The 20359-nt window shown below is 40.7% G+C and overlaps 1 protein-coding gene across 3 annotated transcripts in view; it reads right to left on the bottom strand.

Moving 5' to 3' along the window:
• The window catches only part of LOC117503821 (proline-rich protein 5-like), a 39339-nt gene that overhangs the window by 15634 nt on the left and 3346 nt on the right, over positions 1-20359 (bottom strand). For 2 of the 3 annotated variants that reach the window (XM_034163075.1, XM_034163077.1), the window contains exons 2-5: positions 15484-15561; positions 7242-7448; positions 2037-2117; positions 732-838 (exon numbers count right to left, since the gene is read on the bottom strand). In XM_034163075.1, coding sequence (XP_034018966.1) covers positions 732-838; positions 2037-2117; positions 7242-7448; positions 15484-15509 — 421 coding nt within the window. In that variant the 5' untranslated portion in view covers positions 15510-15561. The remainder of the gene's footprint in view (positions 1-731; positions 839-2036; positions 2118-7241; positions 7449-15483; positions 15562-20359) is intronic. The other variant, XM_034163076.1, reaches the window with a different exon arrangement.

The following is a 20359-nucleotide window of genomic DNA, read 5'->3' as shown; positions in this document are numbered from 1 at the left end:
GCATTAAGGGCCTTTCACACTGAGTGCACAAACATGGGGTGCATCGCTCTAAAGCCCATTATTTTCAATGAAAAGTGTCACACAAATGCCACGCAGAAACCAAACTTGCGCGATTCTCCATCATGAGCACGCACCACCGTTTGACATCAAACTCACTGCGGTCAAAGTTCAGCTCAATCCAACATTCACTGCTGCGCACTGTGACGTAGCTTCGTGTGGCCAATAGAAACGAGCCATCAGGCCAAAACACAGAAAACAACAGAGTGCAGAATGTGTCAGAGGAACATCAGAACATCTAATTTACACAGCAGAATTCTTAAGAAAATCCTTGCAAATTTTTGATTGGTGTACATTTTGAAGTTAAAAACAGTTTGAAGTAAAAAAAAAAAAAACTTTAGAAATCTTTGATGTTCATCTCTAACTTAAAACCATACCAACCAAACTGATCACTGCTGTCGTTTTTGATGTTTCAGATGAGATGGTTTCTTGTTTAACATGATAATGAACCTTGGACATTTATTTTTAGACAAATAAAATAGCATGAAAAGGAATGTGTACATTTTAAACTCTAGTAGATTCATTCATTCATGTCTGCATTTCATCCAGAAAAACGACACTGTAAATATAAATATTTAAATCTTTATCAGAATTCTCAGCACAGGCATCACCTACATTCCTGTCGTCTTTACTGTCCGCATGTGTGCGTGTTTGCTTTAAACGTGTGTTTGTACCTTCATAGAAGCGGATCTTGTCTCTCAGTATGACCATGCCTTTAGTGAGCAGCTGATTCTGGAGGTATTCTGTAAAGAAGGAGCCCAGCTCTGTCTTCAGCAGCTGCCTGAAAACAAACATAAGACTTTTTACAGCACAGCGGGTCTGAAGTTACGACGGATTCAAGCAAACAAGCTGAAAGTAGTATGTCAGTTAGTAGACGTGTCAGAGGAATCAGTCACTTCAGTTCCTAAGAAATGTTTATTCTTGTACTTGTCCTTCAAGACCATGGGTAGCTTCTATATCTTTATTCAGTACTTTGTGCATTCTCGATGAAGTTACTCTTCTTGCTCTCAGTGTACCGCCCACTTTTGTTCTGAGTTTGGCTTGGATGCATCTGAAGCAGTTTCTGCAAAGTGACAATCACTGGTTTCACTAAAGTACCACAGTACTTTATCATCATCAGCACAGAGACTGTGGAACTCCATTTCGCCAGTTGCCAAGTCGACGATGCCCCACAGTTAGTGAATTCCTATGGCTCACTGACTGCCAGCACAATCACCACCGGCAGCTCTGCATCCCCACAGCCTGTTTCAGTCTTGACTGCTGGGCCTGCTGTACTTCCTTCTACTACTAGTTAAAACATCTCCTTCATGACTACATTGTCATCTGACTGAGGCAAAACTCTACCAGGAGATCTGGGATGGTCTCTCATGTCATCGGGACACAGTCTGCCCAAGGTATCTGTCTGTAACTCCATTGGCTGGCCGAGGGCAAGATCCACAAGATGACTACTGCTGGGGTGATTGAGACCTCCAAGAATCTATGGGCATTTGTCACTGCCATCTGTAGGGACAGGCTGTGGCTGAACTATAAAAAACGTTTCCTGCTGATGAGGTAAACTGTGTTCCTCAGCCACATGGTCAGTGCTTGTAGCGTACCAGTGGGCCCAGCTACTGTGGATGCAGTCCAAGACTAGCCAGTCTCTGCTAATGTTTGCAAGATATGAACCTTCCTGGTCTTGACATCACACCACTGCCGATTCATCTGGGACTTGGCCACCATCACCAGCCCACTCTACAGCCTGAGTGACAAAAGCTAACCATTTGTTCAGGACTGAGGTTGTATTGCAGCTTTTACTCTATTCAAGGTGACACTCAAGTTCAGAGCAATGTTGAGCAGTGGAATCGTCCTGGAAATAACATCATTGTGTGTATACAAAGGGAAGAAAGTGAAATGACAAAAAAATAAGCAGTTGTTGAGCCAGATTTCTTCCTAAAATACAAACCAAAATTGAAAACTCTGTGTTAGAGTGAACTGCTAACCTGACTCCTTCATTCAGAGTGTAGAGTTCATTTTCTCCCAGATCCTTCTTCTGGAAAACAAAGATCACCGCATTGTGGATGCTGTAAATAAACACAGAACCATTATTTGCAAAGACAAGAGGCGCATAATGTTTTACACATCATTGACGGATAAGAGGAAAACATTCAAAATCTAAAGAGCCTAATAAGAAAAAGGTTCTTGCATTCTACTATCTGTAGTATTCTGCAAAATCGATAACTGAATACTGACCACAGAAGAAACTAATCTATGAGACAGAATTAGATGAAAAGGAAAGACAGATCTTGTGAGATAAAACAGAGCGATAATGTTGGACTCTGAAGGAACAGACACACAGAGAGCGGGGGGTGGGGGGGGGGCAGATGTTTCTTACAATCCAGCAGGACTTTCTTGAAGGAGACACAGATGTGAGAGCATCAGAAGACACAAAAATGTGTCAGCAAATTTGGTTTCCAAATAATAAGTAAATAAATCCTACGCCACCAAAAGCAGCTCAAAGATATCGGACCCATTCACACCCCTGGTGCGAAGTAGTGCAAGACCCCACACGAGTGTTATTGCTAGTTTCCCCCAATGCAGCTGTCTCTTTTACACTCAGTGCCCACGGCCCTTTGAATAAAAGTAGCACTTTCTGCAGGTGTGTTGGTCTAAAACTGGTGGGTTGGTAGTCTGTCACCAGAAAGTGTTTGCATCTAGACTATCAAAAACCTGGTCTAAAGTCCAGCGACATCTACCACTGTACAGAGTGCAACAGTCAGAAGTGCCTGACATAAGTGGCTTCACAACACATGTACGTATACTCTGCCTGCACATATCATCACAGTAATCTGCAACAGTTAAATATTAATATGACGCCACATTATGGCCAATGTGGGTGGGGCAGGTCTGGAGACAGGCATTGGTACTGCATGCTGCCACATCCACCGCATCACAGAACTGCCCTGGATCCTGGTTGGCAACAAGTCAGGCAGACAACCAGTCTCTGACTGTCATCAGATCTGGGAGCAGGCGCTGTTGCTGCGTGTTGTCACGTCCACACCAGCACGGAACTGTTCCAGGTCCTGGATGGCAATCACAGTGCAACTGATACTCCTCTTTGGAGTTTCCCCATGGATGCACATTCATGATTCCAGTGATACCCAAGGATCCTCTGAAGGGACCTAGTATCAAAGACATGTGGTAGCCACCTTAGATCACAGCTCTGTGACAGTCAACAAAGAAAACAAGAGTCATGAGGAGATGACATATCCCCCGGTACCCACAAATCAGTAATACAAAGTGTTAGGGGATCACCCAGGTACACTCTTATGCTAAATATGAATTAAATTTGTCAACTGATTCTTGAGATTTGCGTTAACAAGTATGACAATGACAATATCTAGCTGTGACCTTGAAATTGACCCCAAGGTCACCGCAATTGACTGGTGTTGGGAGATCAATCAATCAATCAATCAATTTTTTTATATAGCGCCAAATCACAACAAACAGTTGCCCCAAGGTGCTTTATATTGTAAGGCAAGGCCATACAATAATTATGTAAAACCCCAACGGTCAAAACGACCCCCTGTGAGCAAGCACTTGGCTACAGTGGGAAGGAAAAACTCCCTTTTAACAGGAAGAAACCTCCAGCAGAACCAGGCTCAGGGAGGGGCAGTCTTCTGCTGGGACTGGTTGGGGCTGAGGGAGAGAACCAGGAAAAAGACATGCTGTGGAGGGGAGCAGAGATCGATCACTAATGATTAAATGCAGAGTGGTGCATACAGAGCAAAAAGCGAAAGAAACAGTGCATCATGGGAACCCCCCAGCAGTCTACGTCTATAGCAGCATAACTAAGGGATGGTTCAGGGTCACCTGATCCAGCCCTAACTATAAGCTTTAGCAAAAAGGAAAGTTTTAAGCCTAATCTTAAAAGTAGAGAGGGTGTCTGTCTCCCTGATCTGAATTGGGAGCTGGTTCCACAGGAGAGGAGCCTGAAAGCTGAAGGCTCTGCCTCCCATTCTACTCTTACAAACCCTAGGAACTACAAGTAAGCCTGCAGTCTGAGAGCGAAGCGCTCTATTGGGGTGATATGGTACTATGAGGTCCCTAAGATAAGATGGGACCTGATTATTCAAAACCTTATAAGTAAGAAGAAGAATTTTAAATTCTATTCTAGAATTAACAGGAAGCCAATGAAGAGAGGCCAATATGGGTGAGATATGCTCTCTCCTTCTAGTCCCCGTCAGTACTCTAGCTGCAGCATTTTGAATTAACTGAAGGCTTTTTAGGGAACTTTTAGGACAACCTGATAATAATGAATTACAATAGTCCAGCCTAGAGGAAATAAACCACAAGACCTTTCTGATTTTAGAGATATTGCATAAATGCAAAAAAGCAGTCCTACATATTTGTTTAATATGCACTTTGAATGACATATCCTGATCAAAAATGACTCCAAGATTTCTCACAGTATTACTAGAGGTCAGGGTAATGCCATCCAGAGTAAGGATCTGGTTAGACACCATGTTTCTAAGATTTGTGGGGCCAAGTACAATAACTTCAGTTTTATCTGAGTTTAAAAGCAGGAAATTAGAGGTCATCCATGTCTTTATGTCTGTAAGACAATCCTGCAGTTTAGCTAATTGGTGTGTGTCCTCTGGCTTCATGGATAGATAAAGCTGGGTATCATCTGCGTAACAATGAAAATTTAAGCAATACCGTCTAATAATACTGCCTAAGGGAAGCATGTATAAAGTGAATAAAATTGGTCCTAGCACAGAACCTTGTGGAACTCCATAATTAACTTTAGTCTGTGAAGAAGATTCCCCATTTACATGAACAAATTGTAATCTATTAGACAAATATGATTCAAACCACTGCAGCGCAGTGCCTTTAATACCTATGGCATGCTCTAATCTCTGTAATAAAATTTTATGGTCAACAGTATCAAAAGCAGCACTGAGGTCTAACAGAACAAGCACAGAGATGAGTCCACTGTCCGAGGCCATAAGAAGATCATTTGTAACCTTCACTAATGCTGTTTCTGTACTATGATGAATTCTAAAACCTGACTGAAACTCTTCAAATAGACCATTCCTCTGCAGATGATCAGTTAGCTGTTTTACAACTACCCTTTCAAGAATTTTTGAGAGAAAAGGAAGGTTGGAGATTGGCCTATAATTAGCTAAGATAGCTGGGTCAAGTGATGACTTTTTAAGTAATGGTTTAATTACTGCCACCTTAAAAGCCTGTGGTACATAGCCAACTAACAAAGATAGATTGATCATATTTAAGATCGAAGCATTAAATAATGGTAGGGCTTCCTTGAGCAGCCTGGTAGGAATGGGGTCTAATAAACATGTTGATGGTTTGGATGAAGTAACTAATGAAAATAACTCAGACAGAACAATCGGAGAGAAAGAGTCTAACCAAATACCGGCATCACTGAAAGCAGCCAAAGATAACGATACGTCTTTGGGATGGTTATGAGTAATTTTTTCTCTAATAGTTAAAATTTTGTTAGCAAAGAAAGTCATGAAGTCATTACTAGTTAAAGTTAATGGAATACTCAGCTCAATAGAGCTCTGACTCTTTGTCAGCCTGGCTACAATGCTGAAAAGAAACCTGGGGTTGTTCTTATTTTCTTCAATTAGTGATGAGTAGAAAGATGTCCTAGCTTACGGAGGGCTTTTTTATAGAGCAACAGACTCTTTTTCCAGGCTAAGTGAAGATCTTCTAAATTAGTGAGACGCCATTTCCTCTCCAACTTACGGGTTATCTGCTTTAAGCTACGAGTTTGTGAGTTATACCACGGAGTCAGACACTTCTGATTTAAAGCTCTCTTTTTCAGAGGAGCTACAGCATCCAAAGTTGTCTTCAATGAGGATGTAAAACTATTGACGAGATACTCTATCTCCCTTACAGAGTTTAGGTAGCTACTCTGCACTGTGTTGGTATATGGCATTAGAGAACATAAAGAAGGAATCATATCCTTAAACCTAGTTACAGCGCTTTCTGAAAGACTTCTAGTGTAATGAAACTTATTCCCCACTGCTGGGTAGTCCATCAGAGTAAATGTAAATGTTATTAAGAAATGATCAGACAGAAGGGAGTTTTCAGGGAATACTGTTAAGTCTTCTATTTCCATACCATAAGTCAGAACAAGATCTAAGATATGATTAAAGTGGTGGGTGGACTCATTTACTTTTTGAGCAAAGCCAATAGAGTCTAATAATAGATTAAATGCAGTGTTGAGGCTGTCATTCTCAGCATCTGTGTGGATGTTAAAATCGCCCACTATAATTATCTTATCTGAGCTAAGCACTAAGTCAGACAAAAGGTCTGAAAATTCACAGAGAAACTCACAGTAACGACCAGGTGGACGATAGATAATAACAAATAAAACTGGTTTTTGGGACTTCCAATTTGGATGGACAAGACTAAGAGACAAGCTTTCAAATGAATTAAAGCTCTGTCTGGGTTTTTGATTAATTAATAAGCTGGAATGGAAGATTGCTGCTAATCACCTAAGTAGACCCCTATGCTAAATGTGAATTAAATTAGCCAACTGTTTCTTAAGATATCATGTTAGCAAGCGAAAATGGACAATTGGCAGACAGATATGCTGATCGCGATCCCCCTCTGTATTTCATACTGGGTCGATTAAAAAGGAGCAGAAAAACACAAAAAAAAGTCAAGATTTCTCTCTGTGTGAGATACAGATATGACTTTATATGCACAAAATGCACGATGAAAGTGAATTAAATAAACCAATAACTGAAGTAAGAGTCACCAAGCATCGGACAAGCACCTGCTTCACATCAGGGAGCTTTGGTGTCCACAGTGTGCTCTGACAGGTTGGATTTAATCCATAAATGAGCCAAAAATCATTTTACTTGCATCCATTTCCTAAATACCACAACGCTGTGCACCTGAAACGGTCTAGTTTAAAGAGGACAGGCACCATTATAATTAGTTGCTGTCACATTTGGACTACAAAACACCCATGAATAATGAACACAGTAAATCCAACCCTTTTGCACACGTCTGGCTTAGTGCCGGTATTTCCTGACGCTTAAATAGCAAACTGCAGTTGGATACGCCCCAAATGGCCTTTGAGTCTCTGCACATCGTTTTTGCATTTGCTGAAAAATAAATAAATAAAAATCAGGTGGATAAATTGAAGCATCTCAGTACTGCAAACCAACCTGTTCCAGGTGGCGTTGGCCCCGGCTCTCCTCTGCTGGGTCCCTTTGTCCCTGCTGCACTCCTCCGCCACCAGCCCCCCTGCTGTTCCCCCATTCTCTCCTCCTCCTCCTCCTCCTCCTCGTGGAGGTTTCGCATGGCAGAGATCAGTCAGACTGGAGGAGGAGCCGCTGGCCAAGTTCAGCTTGTTGTGGAGACTCCTCGAAATCCAAAAGGTACAAAAATTCGAAAACGGGTAAATGGCAGAACGACACAGAAACAGAAACAGCAGCAGGTTTGAGCAGCTGGTAATTTATTGATGGGCGATTGCTTTTCACTTGCCATCTGTTAACTTTTTATTTACCATCTGTTAATGTTTACACGCGTCGATCTGCGTTATTGCTTTGGGGACATGTGACAACTCGGGGGCGGGGCGGGGGGCACATCAGTCACTGAAGGATGAACTTTAAAAAAAAATTGGAGAAGACTTTAGAAAGAGTGAAGGAGGAGAATGTGGAAGGCGTTTACGCAGATCACAGCAAAATTTCACATCCGAAAATCCACCGGTGGACTTCCTGTAGGAACTGAAACCGTCTCGCACAAGGAGGGAAAAACTGTCTCCTCACTCTCTGTTGCCATGGATACCTACACCTCCCTCTGTCTTTTACTCGTTCACATGCATACATTGTCCTCTCTCTTTCTTTCTTGCCTTTTTCTCATCCCCGCTGCCTAACTCTTTTCCACCTGATGGCTCGCTCGCTGCCAGTTGGTGCCACTCTGTGACCATGTGACCCCGTGAGCTGTTGTGCCAGGCGAACAAAGGAACCCTTTGAGGTTCAAAGAGAGAGAGGAAGGTTTTAAAGGTGACACATTTTTCACTTCCTCCTCCGCTCTGCGTGGGACAAGCCGTTATACCATATTCACACACTGCTGCTCCGTGGTTTTAATTACTTCCACAGTTGTGTTTTCACATCAGTTTATTGTAATGAAAATCTGGAAGAACTGATCCTAGATCAGTTTGTCGTACTTTAGGCTTATAGGAAGTGATTCCGTGTATCGAAAACATCTGTGACTGGAGTAACTGACTGTTTGAAACTGCACCACCAGTTATAGCTTCATGGTGAAGTGAAACAGAGAAGGGTTTCGTTAAAATTAAGATTTTCTTCTATGAAAATCCTTCTCTTTTAACACTAAACAATATGTGACTCGTGACACAACAGACATAAGCTGGACCATCCACAGATGCTTATACCTCCTTTATAGCAGTGGTGGGTGTCTTGATGGCTTCCCTCACTCATCTCCTCCTTGCAGTCATTAATTTTTTGGTGACTGCCTACTGCAGACAGGTTTACCATACAGTACAACGCTGTTTGTATTTCTAAATGATTGGTGAAAATGAAGTCAAAAAACATATTCCGTAACTTGGAAATTTACATGTATCCATCCCCTGACATGTCTTAAGGAAAGTGACCAATGCTGTCTGTGAAATCTGTAACAATTGATCCCCTCATTGTTTAGTTATCACTGAATCCTGGATTGTTTTATGATCCCTAAACCATAAAAAAAAAAAAATCCAAACTCAATTTATTATTCCTGAAACCAGTGAGAACTTTTCATCGATTCCTTCATTAACCCTAATGCCACATTCACAGCGGACGCCATGCGACGCCACAAATTCATCATTTGTTGCAGGAGCTGCATCTGGATGACGGTTGCTTTCAGTGGTACTTCCACCTCTCCAGGACCGAGTCTGTGGGCTCAGTAAGCGCCGCAGCGGGCCACTCACACCGCCCCTGTCTGGTGTATGGAGCTGCGGCCAACTCTGGCAACAAGTCCAGAGACTATGCTCGCTGTTTTGATGTGGAGCGCTCCGGCAGTCCGCAAGGATAGACTTCTTGTGGAAAATTCCGCAGCGCTACAGGGTCTCGGTAACCACAGCCAGAGAACTCCGTGGCCACTGAGAGAGGTTTGTTTCTTTTTTAATGACTCGGATTCTCTGCAGGTCCCGCATCCGTACCCCGCAACGGTAACACCGGAGGCAGTGTGAGCGAGGAGGACCTCCTGTCCCGGTCGCGCGCGCACATGTGAACAAAAAAAAAAAAAAAAACTGGCTGCTGCTGCAGTTCATCGCTCTCCCCTCAAACTCTGTCATAATTGTGTTATAAACTAGTCACCATTTGTTTTATTATACATCTGTGTAGTTAATAAAATTATCTTCATGGACAATTCGCAATGCTTCCATCTGGTCGTAGATTTATGTCTAAGAAATGTAAGACCAGTAGGTATAAGAACTCCTTTATTCCTATTGTTATTAGATTTTTAAACACTATCACATGAGTGGTTTTTAACTAGGTTTTCTTATTACTGGATTATTATGTTTACTGTGTGGTGAGTTTTCATGGTGAGTTTTTATGCTATATTTTAGATCATGTTATGTCTATGTATGTCCGAATGTGTTCTACTGCTGTCTGCACAACGAATTGCCCCTGGGGGGCTAATAAAGTCTACTTGATACTTGATTGTTTCGCGCTCGCACATGTGAAAAAAAACTGGCTGCTGCTGCAGTTCCTCGCTCTCCCCTGAAAGTCTGTCATAATTGTGTTATAAACCACTCACCATTTGTGTTATTATACATCTGTGTAGTTAATAAAATTATCTTCACGGATGATTTGTTCGCGCACGCACGTGAAAAAATTACTGGCTGCTGCTGCAGTTCATCGCTCTCCCCTCAAACTCTGTCATAATTGTGTTAAATAAAGGACAAAAGGGACATAAGTCCTGCTCACACACTGACTGCCAGAGACAGGACATGTTCACATCAAGTATAAACTCCAGATATCTCCATGTCACTACATATCCAGTCCCTGATTGGTCATTGCGGCGCGACAAGACGAAAAAGTTCAGATTTTTCAACTTGGGGAAGAGGGCGACACGACGCGATGCAACGTGATATCGCGCCACAAACGTGGCAATCGCTCAAAATCGCGGCAATCGCTCAAAATCGCTTTATTCGCGTCCATCGCGTCACTTGGACTTTTGTGGCGCCACAACACGTCCTTCCATAGGGATTACATGGCAACATCTCGCCGCCATCGCTCGCGTGGTGTCCATTGTGAACGCGGTGTAACAGATCCCAGTTCAATTGTTTATCCGTAATGTGCATCAGTACATTTTGGCATTTAGGACACAGATATGGATTATAGATCATTTTTTTCTAATAGGATCTTAAAATGCGACAGAATATTTCATCATATTTTCAACAGTTTCTCAGCAACAAACCCACTGATCTTGATGAGCAACAACGGAAAATTCCAGGATTGCTCAGTCGTGGTGGCGGTACGTGCTCTCCACCTGTCCTGATCCAGTTTACATTATTTATTACGTCTGCTAAGGACGTAATAAAATCATCTGCGTTTATTTATTTGTCTGTTAGTAGGATTACGTCAAAACTACTGCATGGATTTTGACGAATTTTTCATCACAGATACATATTAGGCCATGGAAGACTCACGTCAAAAACAAACAAACAAAAAACTACTTAACAGATTTTCACCAGATTTGCACAACAGATGGATATTAGGACATGGAAGATTTGATTTTGGAGGTGATCCAGATCTGGATTCTGGATCAAGATTTCACTTTATATAGGCTTTAAAGGATTACATCAAAACTACTTGAAGGATTTTCACCAAATTTTCACCACACATCGGTGTTGGGCCTTGGAAGACTCCATTAAATTTTGGGGGTGATCTGGATCCCGATTCTGATTCTGTACACTTTTAAGGATTACGTCAAAACTACTTCACGGATACCAAGATCAGGAAGACACTGTTTTGTTTCAGCTCGTGAATTCAATATCAGATTGCAACATCTTGATCAGTAGGATCATTCTGGATCAGTATGCAATTATTGCATTGTGTTGTGGAATCTGGATCCAGGTAAAGTCTTTGGTCACGATGTGAATCACGTCTTTTATTTTGAGTCCTCTTCAGCCCTTGGCGGACGTCAGAAATCTTCGATTTTCTCCATTTTATCTTTTTTCTCCCCCAACATACCTTTGTTAAGGATTTAGATTGTTAAAGGGAACCCCGCTAAATCCATTTAAATTTAAGTGAAATTTGGTAAAAACCAAGGAAGAGGGATAATAAAGAGGCACAGGAGGAAGGAGTAAAGTGAAAGGACTGAAAATGCAAAGTGTGAGATGAGGAAAAATTGTGTGTATGAGCAATGTGTCTGTCAACCTGGATCTTAGTCCAGGTCCACATAAAGAGGTCAGCGTAAGAAACAGGAGCTCTGAGTTTAGACAGACACAACTCAGTCCAACATTCAGGATCCAAACGAGTGTCACACACGCTGCAAATCATCAGTTTTCACCCGAAGAACGGTTCCGAAAGTAAAGTCCTGCTGCTTTTCTAGTTAGGTTAAGTAAAAGTAAAATTCCTTGAGAGACGAGGTGAGAGAGAAGCGACAGTCTCATTATGAAACCACAGAGGACGGGAGGGATGTTTGCATGAATGAAAGAATGAGTGATGTCATCATGAATGCGTGTGTGTGTGAGAGACGATGACATTGTTTGTAATGAAGATCAGACACAGAAAAAGTCTGTTTTTGGTGTCAGCAGCAGGAACAACAAGCAGTGTAGCTTTCAAATTTAAATTTGTGAATTTATAAAATGTGAAATTCATAATGTAACATGAATGCACATTCCTGAGCCGACCAGGAGGTGTCAGTGTTCAACATGTCTGTCTTTTGATACTGACTCTGGAGCAATGTTTCAAAACTGGTTTTGAGATGTGATTTCTAATTTGCAGTACCGTAGAATAACTTTGGGCTTCATCCCCAGCCAAACATTCTATCTACTCTTTAAAATCTAGTTGTATTTTTCTGTTCTGTTTAGAGACGCGCCGATCAAGTTTTATGTTGCCGATTCTGATCAGCCTCGAATGCCGATCACTGCAGATCACCAATACCGATCACATGGATTGTGGGAATTTATGAAACGTGAAATTCATCATTTAACATGAATGCATATTCCTCAACCGTCCAGCAGGTGTCAATATTCAGCCTGTCTTTTGATACTGACTCTGGAGCAATATTACAAAACTGGTTTTGAGACGTGATTCATAATTTGCAGTACCGTTGAAAACTTTGGGCTTCATCCCCAGCCAAACATTCTATCTACTCTTTTAAAATCTAGTTTTACTTTTCTGTTCTGTTTAGAGACGCTCCGATCAGGTTTTATGCTGCCGATTCAATACCAATCAGCCTTGAGTGCCGATCACTCCAGATCACAATACCGATCACGTGGATTTGATGTAAATTTTTCGATTTAGTTATGATGAGTACTACTGGCTACATGATCTGGAAAAAAGGAACCACAAAATCACCTTAATTTAGACAAAAACATGTTTTTACTTACTTCTTCAAGGGAACACGTACATCTTGCACAGATTGAAAACATTAAGGGTCTCAAAAAGTGCAGAAAGTCAAATAAATAAAAGGCATTATATCTCACAACATCGCATAAATCAAATAATGTCAAGTAAAAAGGGATATACTGTGTATATATATATATATATATATATACACACACACACATACTAGCTGGGGTACCCGGTGTTGCCCAGGTTAACCTGTTTAAGATATAATCTACAAAATATTCCAAAGTTTATATTTTGTCATAATTGTAGATATGTTATAAGTATATATGTAGTCCGAATAGACAAAGGTTTGAACTAAAAACCCAAAATAGGTGGAATCCCCAAACCAAGAGAGAAAACTGAATGTTGCTGCATGCAAGAAACAACAATGAAGTTGTTCAGACTTTATATTGCAGATCAAGTATGCTCATAATCATTAATCAGAATTGATGTTATGACCTTTATAATTGTTGATACATTGCAAATCTAGTTTATAAGAATGCTACAAAAATAAAATGGCTTTTAAGCAAATGTTCATTTTGGATTTGAGATGTTGAATATATATTTAAATGTAGCTTTTACTGACCAATAGTTCTGAAGAGCCTCTTGGTAGACAATGTTCCTTGTCCTTCTGTCAGGAAAGTGGATATACAGCTGACTGGGGTTACCAACTCTGGAGCATCTGACTAACTAACTGTGGAAGATCACAGGTTCTGCCATATTCAGGCCAGCCACATTATCAGCAAAAGTAGTGGTTTCTTTTTGCACACTTTGAGGCATTCCATCTTTAAATGGTGTAAATGTTGCCTTGCATATTTCTTAAAGTTATGCATTCATTGGTATATTTAGAGAACAAACAGTCTTTTCAATTGTAAAAAAAGAGGTTTGACCACTAAAAACAGTTTGAGCCATGAAACATCAACATACCAAAACTGTTAGATCAACCCCAAAGCTAGTGCACTATTATAATAGGACAGCAGGTTGTGAAGAGATGATAAATAACAAAATTTAATTTATGATATTTACATCATAATGAGCAGCCTATAAACAACGCGCCATTGGAGAACACAGGTTCTATGCCCGCTTACTGGCTGATTGAAAGGGTGCTGCCCCATCAGCAGTTAGAACTACATCACTTTTTCAAATGATCTGCAGAGTGCCATTGTGATACAGAAAACATGCGTTTGCCTGATACATTATGATCAACGCTAGTCAAGTGATACACATCATGTACACTCTACACCTTTATTTTTAGAAAATGTGCAAATGTTTAGAAATACATGTACAAATTGCAAGAAAAGACAAAGCTTGATATTTTATCCAGTAAACTTTTAAAGTTTAATTTACAGCCTGTGGGTGAAAGCTCTCTGCTAAGAGTGAAAACCTTCATTCCAAGAAGGAATAGGCTGTATTCTGATAAGTATTACATCATAGTGATTGTGTATAAGTTTTATACACACCAATGCCTGGCATGGGGAGAACCCATCTACATCTCTGAGCTGGCACCTTATCTGCAGGTCTAAATCCTTGTTCCTGGGGACAGCATTATGAAGAATTTACCCTGTATTTATTTTGAAGTTGATAAACATAACGCAGTATTGGCCATTAGGTACAAAAAATCTCAATTTGAGGGTGCATATTGCCATAATGATTAAACCAGATTTAAGGACTATTTTTAAGTAGGATGGCATATCTACTCATTCACACATGGTGTCAAATATCATGGGTGCAATATTGGTAGAGGGGAGTATGGGGATAACAAAGAACATGGAAATCTGCCGATAATGATTGTTGGCCGATCGATTGGAGCACCACTAGTTCTATTGTATATTTTGCCCCATATTTCCTCATATAGTGGACATCATGTTTCTCTCCCGCTGTCGCTAGCTTAAAGCAGACGCCAACGTTAAATTGGGGCCCGGTGTGAGGAACACACTGAGGAGTATGCCGTTCAGCAGGTGGCAGCCAAATTACGCGTAAACTAACCACAGTTATTTGTAATTTTTATTAATCCATCCAACATTCAGTAACTATCCAGTAGGTGGCAGACACGTCTATGGGACTTTACACAGGCAAAAGAAAGTTATTTTTTGGGAGTGATCTTGATCGTTGAACTAGTTCAAGTAATCAAAAGAAAAAACAGAAACAATTTATATATCATGTACAAACTTCACAATTTTTAATGTTCCAGAAGAGAAATTTTGGTTTAAAATAATGGTGCTGTTTTTGTTCTTTTACTGAACAATTTAAATAGTTGCTGCTTTCAGTAACTTGGTGCAGAGTTCACTTCCTGTCTTCTTTTTCTTCTTCTAAACATCAGACACATCTTTGAATGGTGGAAAGAAGTTTACCAGCAGCAGCCAATTAAAGTAAAACATGGCGTCGTCTCCCTGTTTAACCCTAACCAGAGGAGGGAAATATTGTGCTATGTCTTTTATAAATGTTTGTCTTAGACATCAAATTCATCAATGCTTGATGGACAGGCTAATACAGAAAACAAATAATATTGGAAATAGTTAGCTAGCTCCAGTTAGCCTAAAGGATGTGCCCAGCATACGTAGCCTAGCTTGTAATTGCGTCATTAGCGACAGACTGTTGAGTCAAACACACAGGTTTGCGTGGAAAGTTATTAACCTCTATTTTATTTGGTTCCAACCAGGAATTAGGATTTTAAAGCGGAATCTTTGTGCAAAACCAAGCAGAACTGATTGTGTGCTGAATGAACAATTTAAAAGAAAAATAAATAAATAATAAAATCTGGTCTGCAGACCAGCTCAAAACATTTGAATCCGGGACATTTTAATGTAATTGGTTGATCTACATACAAACTTAAACTGTGTCTTACCTCTTAAAGGAACCCTCCCTTTCCATATTAGCTCTGACAGGGAGCCGCGAGCCAAAGCTGTCACGAACCAATCAGCATCTGAAAAAGAAAGAAATCTGGCTTCAAAAAAGTGTCAGTCATTACTAATGATAGACACTGACTGCCCATAGGTTTTTTTCTTTCAGAGTATTTTTGAGCTACTACTGTATTCTGTTAATATGGGCTCCTTTCAGGGTACTTTTTGAACTTTACATTTGAAACCTGCTATGAAAGTCTTTCTCCCTTTTGGGATTAATGGAAATAACCACATGCTCACACATCAGTGTTAGCGTGCTGTCCTCCATGGTGCTCAGCCCCGCACCAGGACAAACATGGAGGTTAAGGACCTTGCCCTATAAGGGCTCTTAGAGATTTTCCAGTCTGACGGGGATTTTAACCAAGGATCCTCTGGTAGTCCACAGCCTGAAAAGTTTACCAACCTTGAATCTGCAGCTGATGATGTGATCTTTGTGAAATCAATGATTGATACAGTCCTGATTGTAGCACTTGAGCAGCTGAGGTAGCAATCGAGGGTGTCTGAGTTTACCATTGTCCCAAATCAAGACTTCAGTCCAGGCTATCGATGTGGTGGAAGTGTCAAAATTATAGACATTCGATTATCTCTGCTTTGACATTCATGTCTTTGGGTCCTTTGGCTTTGAGATTGAGAGGCACCTGGGAAGAGCTTGTAGAGTCGTGGTTTTGCTGGACAGATGTGTTCAGCGAAGCCAAAATTTGGTAATAAGTTTTTTGGTCCTGGTGCTTCCTGTCTTTCTATATGGTTGTGAGGCTTTGACATTAGCCAGTGACCTCACGTGATGACTGATGTCGTTGGCATTTAGTCTTTTCAGAGGATCCTTGGGTGCTCCTGGAATGCCCTTGTATCAAATGAACCCTTACTTAGATTTAATTGAACGCTAACTGTAGGCTTGTGATGGAGTGTTAGTGCTGACATTTTGACTATGTAGCATGTTTCTGTGTGCATGATCTGGCACACGGGTGTATGAGTGGTAAAGACCCCAGTGACTGAAGAAGGCCAAGGGGACACCTTTGTTTCATCAGGCTGAGGGCAATAGGTGGAGATACATCAGATATCTACCTGGGTGAACAATATCCAGAACTCAAGGTGGTTCCATAGTGTGGTGGATGATGGTGACATGTAGCACCCCTGTGTGCACCCAGACCTAACCTTTTACGGGTATAAGGTGACATAAACCTGAGCACCATCTGTCATTCCATTAAAAAAAAAGTGGCGGGCTCAGAAGTGAGGGGTTTTCTGGCAGTGAAATTAATCTGCGTGCAAAAGTGTCAAAGTGCATGAGTACATGATTACGAGAGCATCTACCAAAGCTCAAGTGAGGTCAAGCATTTGTTTGGAGTTTGGTAAAATATGATCAATTATGTTGGTTGGACATTTAAAAGAATTCAGGTGTTCATTTGTAATAAAAACATTCAACATCAACAATGTTGATTGTGGGGTTTGTTTTTTATTTTCCCCAAAGACAATCAGGTACATTCTTTGTTAATTCTTTAATGTGCTCTGCCGCTGTTGCAGACGTGTGTCTGCACTCTGTCTGCTGAACAAGACACTCTGTTCTAATGAAATTACAGCAGAGTGGCTGAAACAGACATCTGAGCCGACCACGAACTCAGATACACCGACTCTACACAGATACAATGACAGACATCAGGCAGGTTTATACGACACGGCACACTGGCACCTCGCTGATGACCCACAACGTATCTGTAGCTCTTACAAAACAGAATTATCTCTGCAGTTGAACGGTATAAATGATAATTACAGAAATCAAACATGGCCACTGATTTGGCTGCAGCCTGAATCCTTTCTGGAGTTTACGTGTATCGAGAAAGTACACTGCAGTCATAAACATAGTCTCGAAGGATTGATGCAGCTCTCTGCGGGTTTGGTAAATCACACTTGGCCCTGCAGAGGGAAACATCTTCACACTGAGTGACACGCACACACACGTGTTTCTGAGCTGCTCAGCTTAACCCCAGTACTGTAGCTCCTGACTTTCAGTCTTGAGATTGAAACCAGCGAACGACTGAAAATTAACACCTATACTCTACTTCCAATGAAAAATGCCCCACGCTGTTCTGTGCTGCAGACCGACGACACAAATGGCAGGATGGGAAATTGCCACCTTGCACCAAGTGTCTGCTGTCAAAGCGTCTTTGGAGCAAAACCAAACTATTATTTGTGGTTCATGCTGAATTTTCAGGTATTGTGTATCTGGCTGTTTTCTAACCGCAGACAGAAGACTCACAAAGAAAATATTTTTAGGATTAAAAATAATAAGCATAAGGATTTCAAACAGAATTTACTGTACCTCAAAAAGGCACTCACTAATGATTGTACAAATACAAAACACCACCCCAAATACTGCTTTTCATTACAGCTGCAATTTTGCACGTCGACATTTATAATGATTTGTCCGGTTAAGCTACATCCTACTACTCAGAAATCAGAATTTACCTCCTGAAATTTTATAAAAAGATAGCAACGTCACATAATTAAACTTTATATTAATTGTTTTCCAAAAGCAGTTGAACATACTGTGTGATTTGTTATTTTAGAAAAATTAAGAAGAACAAAAAGATTCAGCAAAGTAGTTGGAGTGTGCCTGAGCTAGCTTGCAAGCTAACTAGCATAGCCAAGTCAAAAATAATAATAAAAAAATATGCTACCACACACTTATTTAACATAGGTAGCATATAAGCTTATAAGCATAGATAGGTATAATAATAGGTATAAACAGGTCTCGGCCTGTCGGTAGTAAACCTAACAAAGATAGCTATCTTGGTTAGTTAGCATATTGCTGCTTGAAAAATAAAACCTATAAACCAAAGAATATATTCTTTTAATATTTATTATTATATTGTTAATGATTAGCTGCACAGTGATAATACAGTAACAGCAGTAAATCATGAAACACCTTATTAAAACATACACTTTGAACTCCAGAGTATAAATAAATTCGGGGTACTTAGGGATGTCGTAATCTGGGATTTTTTTTTTTTTTTTTTTTTTTTTGCACACTTGCTTTTTGTTTGCCTGTTGTTATGGCAGTAGTTTGGTGAAATTATTTAAATCAGAATAAGGCCAAAATAGATATGTATTAACAAAAATTTGGAAAATTAAGAATTTCCAAAACTCCCCAACACAAGTGCGTTTTGCACATTAGTGTCTGCTAGTCTTGTGTTTAATTCATTACTTGGTTATGAAAATCATGGAGTATCACACACATTTTATAACCAAATTAAAAATTAAACCGGGGTCCCTTTTGAGCAACATGCCACTTCATTTTGTGTTATTTATAATTTTATGCAAAAGTTGTGGTATATTTTGACATAAAAACTCCATTCTGCACACACTGACAAACTTTTTTTTAAACCCCACTAGCAGGAGTATAAAATCATTCAAAAAACAGAACAGCATACTTTACAGTTAATTGTAACAAATATTTTACAATGTCGCTGATATAATTTGGGATGTGACCATGATAAACTGGCAAACTAACTAGCCTAGCCCAGATGACAATGCTAGTCATTACTGGCTAGTTAGCATTTCACGGTGTTAAACAATAATAATAACTAGGACTGCAAGCAGTCATATACGGGCCCTCATTCCGCGCAACCGCCTACCCAGGGCAGTGTGTTCTCTTCTGACCAGATGTGGGCATGTGCGTACAGGGGCAACCACTCATCCCACAGTTCAAATTTCAAGCAAATCACACAATGCGTGAAGGAGTTATGACATGTTGATGGTTCATCCACTAGGGGGCGCTCAGTGTACAACAGAAGGGCCAGGTGTGTTGAGGGGCCAACGGTCATCATACATGTGAAGTTTCAAGTCAATCAGGCAAAGCATGAAGGAGTTATCATGACTTGATGTTCTATGGCGAAGGGTCAAAATGGCGGCACCACAGCGGCCACACCCTTCAACATAGCGAAAAGTTTTCGATAACGTTTGATCAGTATCATCTCTGGATGATCTGGAAGAAATTTGAAGTGCATTGGACAAAATCCCTAGGAGGAGTTCGTTCAAATACAACGTGGAAATCACGCCAAAATGAGAAGAAAATTCAAAATGGCCGACTTCCTGTTTGGAGTAGACCCATGGTGCAAGAGACTTTTTTGTACGTCTATGCAAGTCACACATGTGTACCAGTTTTCATCTCCCTACTCCAAAAAAAACCCCTATGGGGAGGGGTTTTTGAAAGTTTCAAGGGGGCGCTATTGAGGCATTTTGCCCCGCCCATGGGCGACGCCCCTATGAATTGTAAGAGGTTGTCGTGCTCGACCTGTGTATCAATTTTCATGATGATGTGACAAAATTAAAGCCGTCAAAAGGAAGAACGTAATTTCATGGCGAATGGGCAATATTCGGCACGCCGCCACACGGACGCCGTTACTCCTAACTTCACGGCGTTCATCGCCTATGTTCACCAATTTGTTCTGCATGTTTTAGAAATGGAATGAAGTTGATTGGGTTAAGTATGTGACATCAGGACCTCTTAAAGTAAAAATAGGACATTTCCCGCCACCACCGGGGGGCACTATGGTGCAGGTGGGAACGTAAGATATGTAGACGTTCAGGGCGGAGCTCTCATCATGTCCAGCAAGTTTGAAGGATCTACGATGAAGTATGTGGGTGTGACAGCCGTTCGAAGTGAAATGGCGTGCTCCGAAAAGCTCGCCAGAGTTTGACAGCCACGCCTTTTGACTTAATTAGAATCTTTTGATAACTTTTGATCACCATTGTGTTGTGATGATTTTGACCAAATTTGAAGACGATCGGATGAAATCCCTAGGACGAGTTTGTTCAAATGTAAGT

This window comes from Thalassophryne amazonica, chromosome 22 (genome assembly GCF_902500255.1).
Source record: "Thalassophryne amazonica chromosome 22, fThaAma1.1, whole genome shotgun sequence".
Classification (NCBI taxonomy): domain Eukaryota; kingdom Metazoa; phylum Chordata; class Actinopteri; order Batrachoidiformes; family Batrachoididae; genus Thalassophryne; species Thalassophryne amazonica.
Note: the sequence above shows the minus strand (reverse complement) of the source record. Positions and strands in the feature narration are given on the sequence as shown.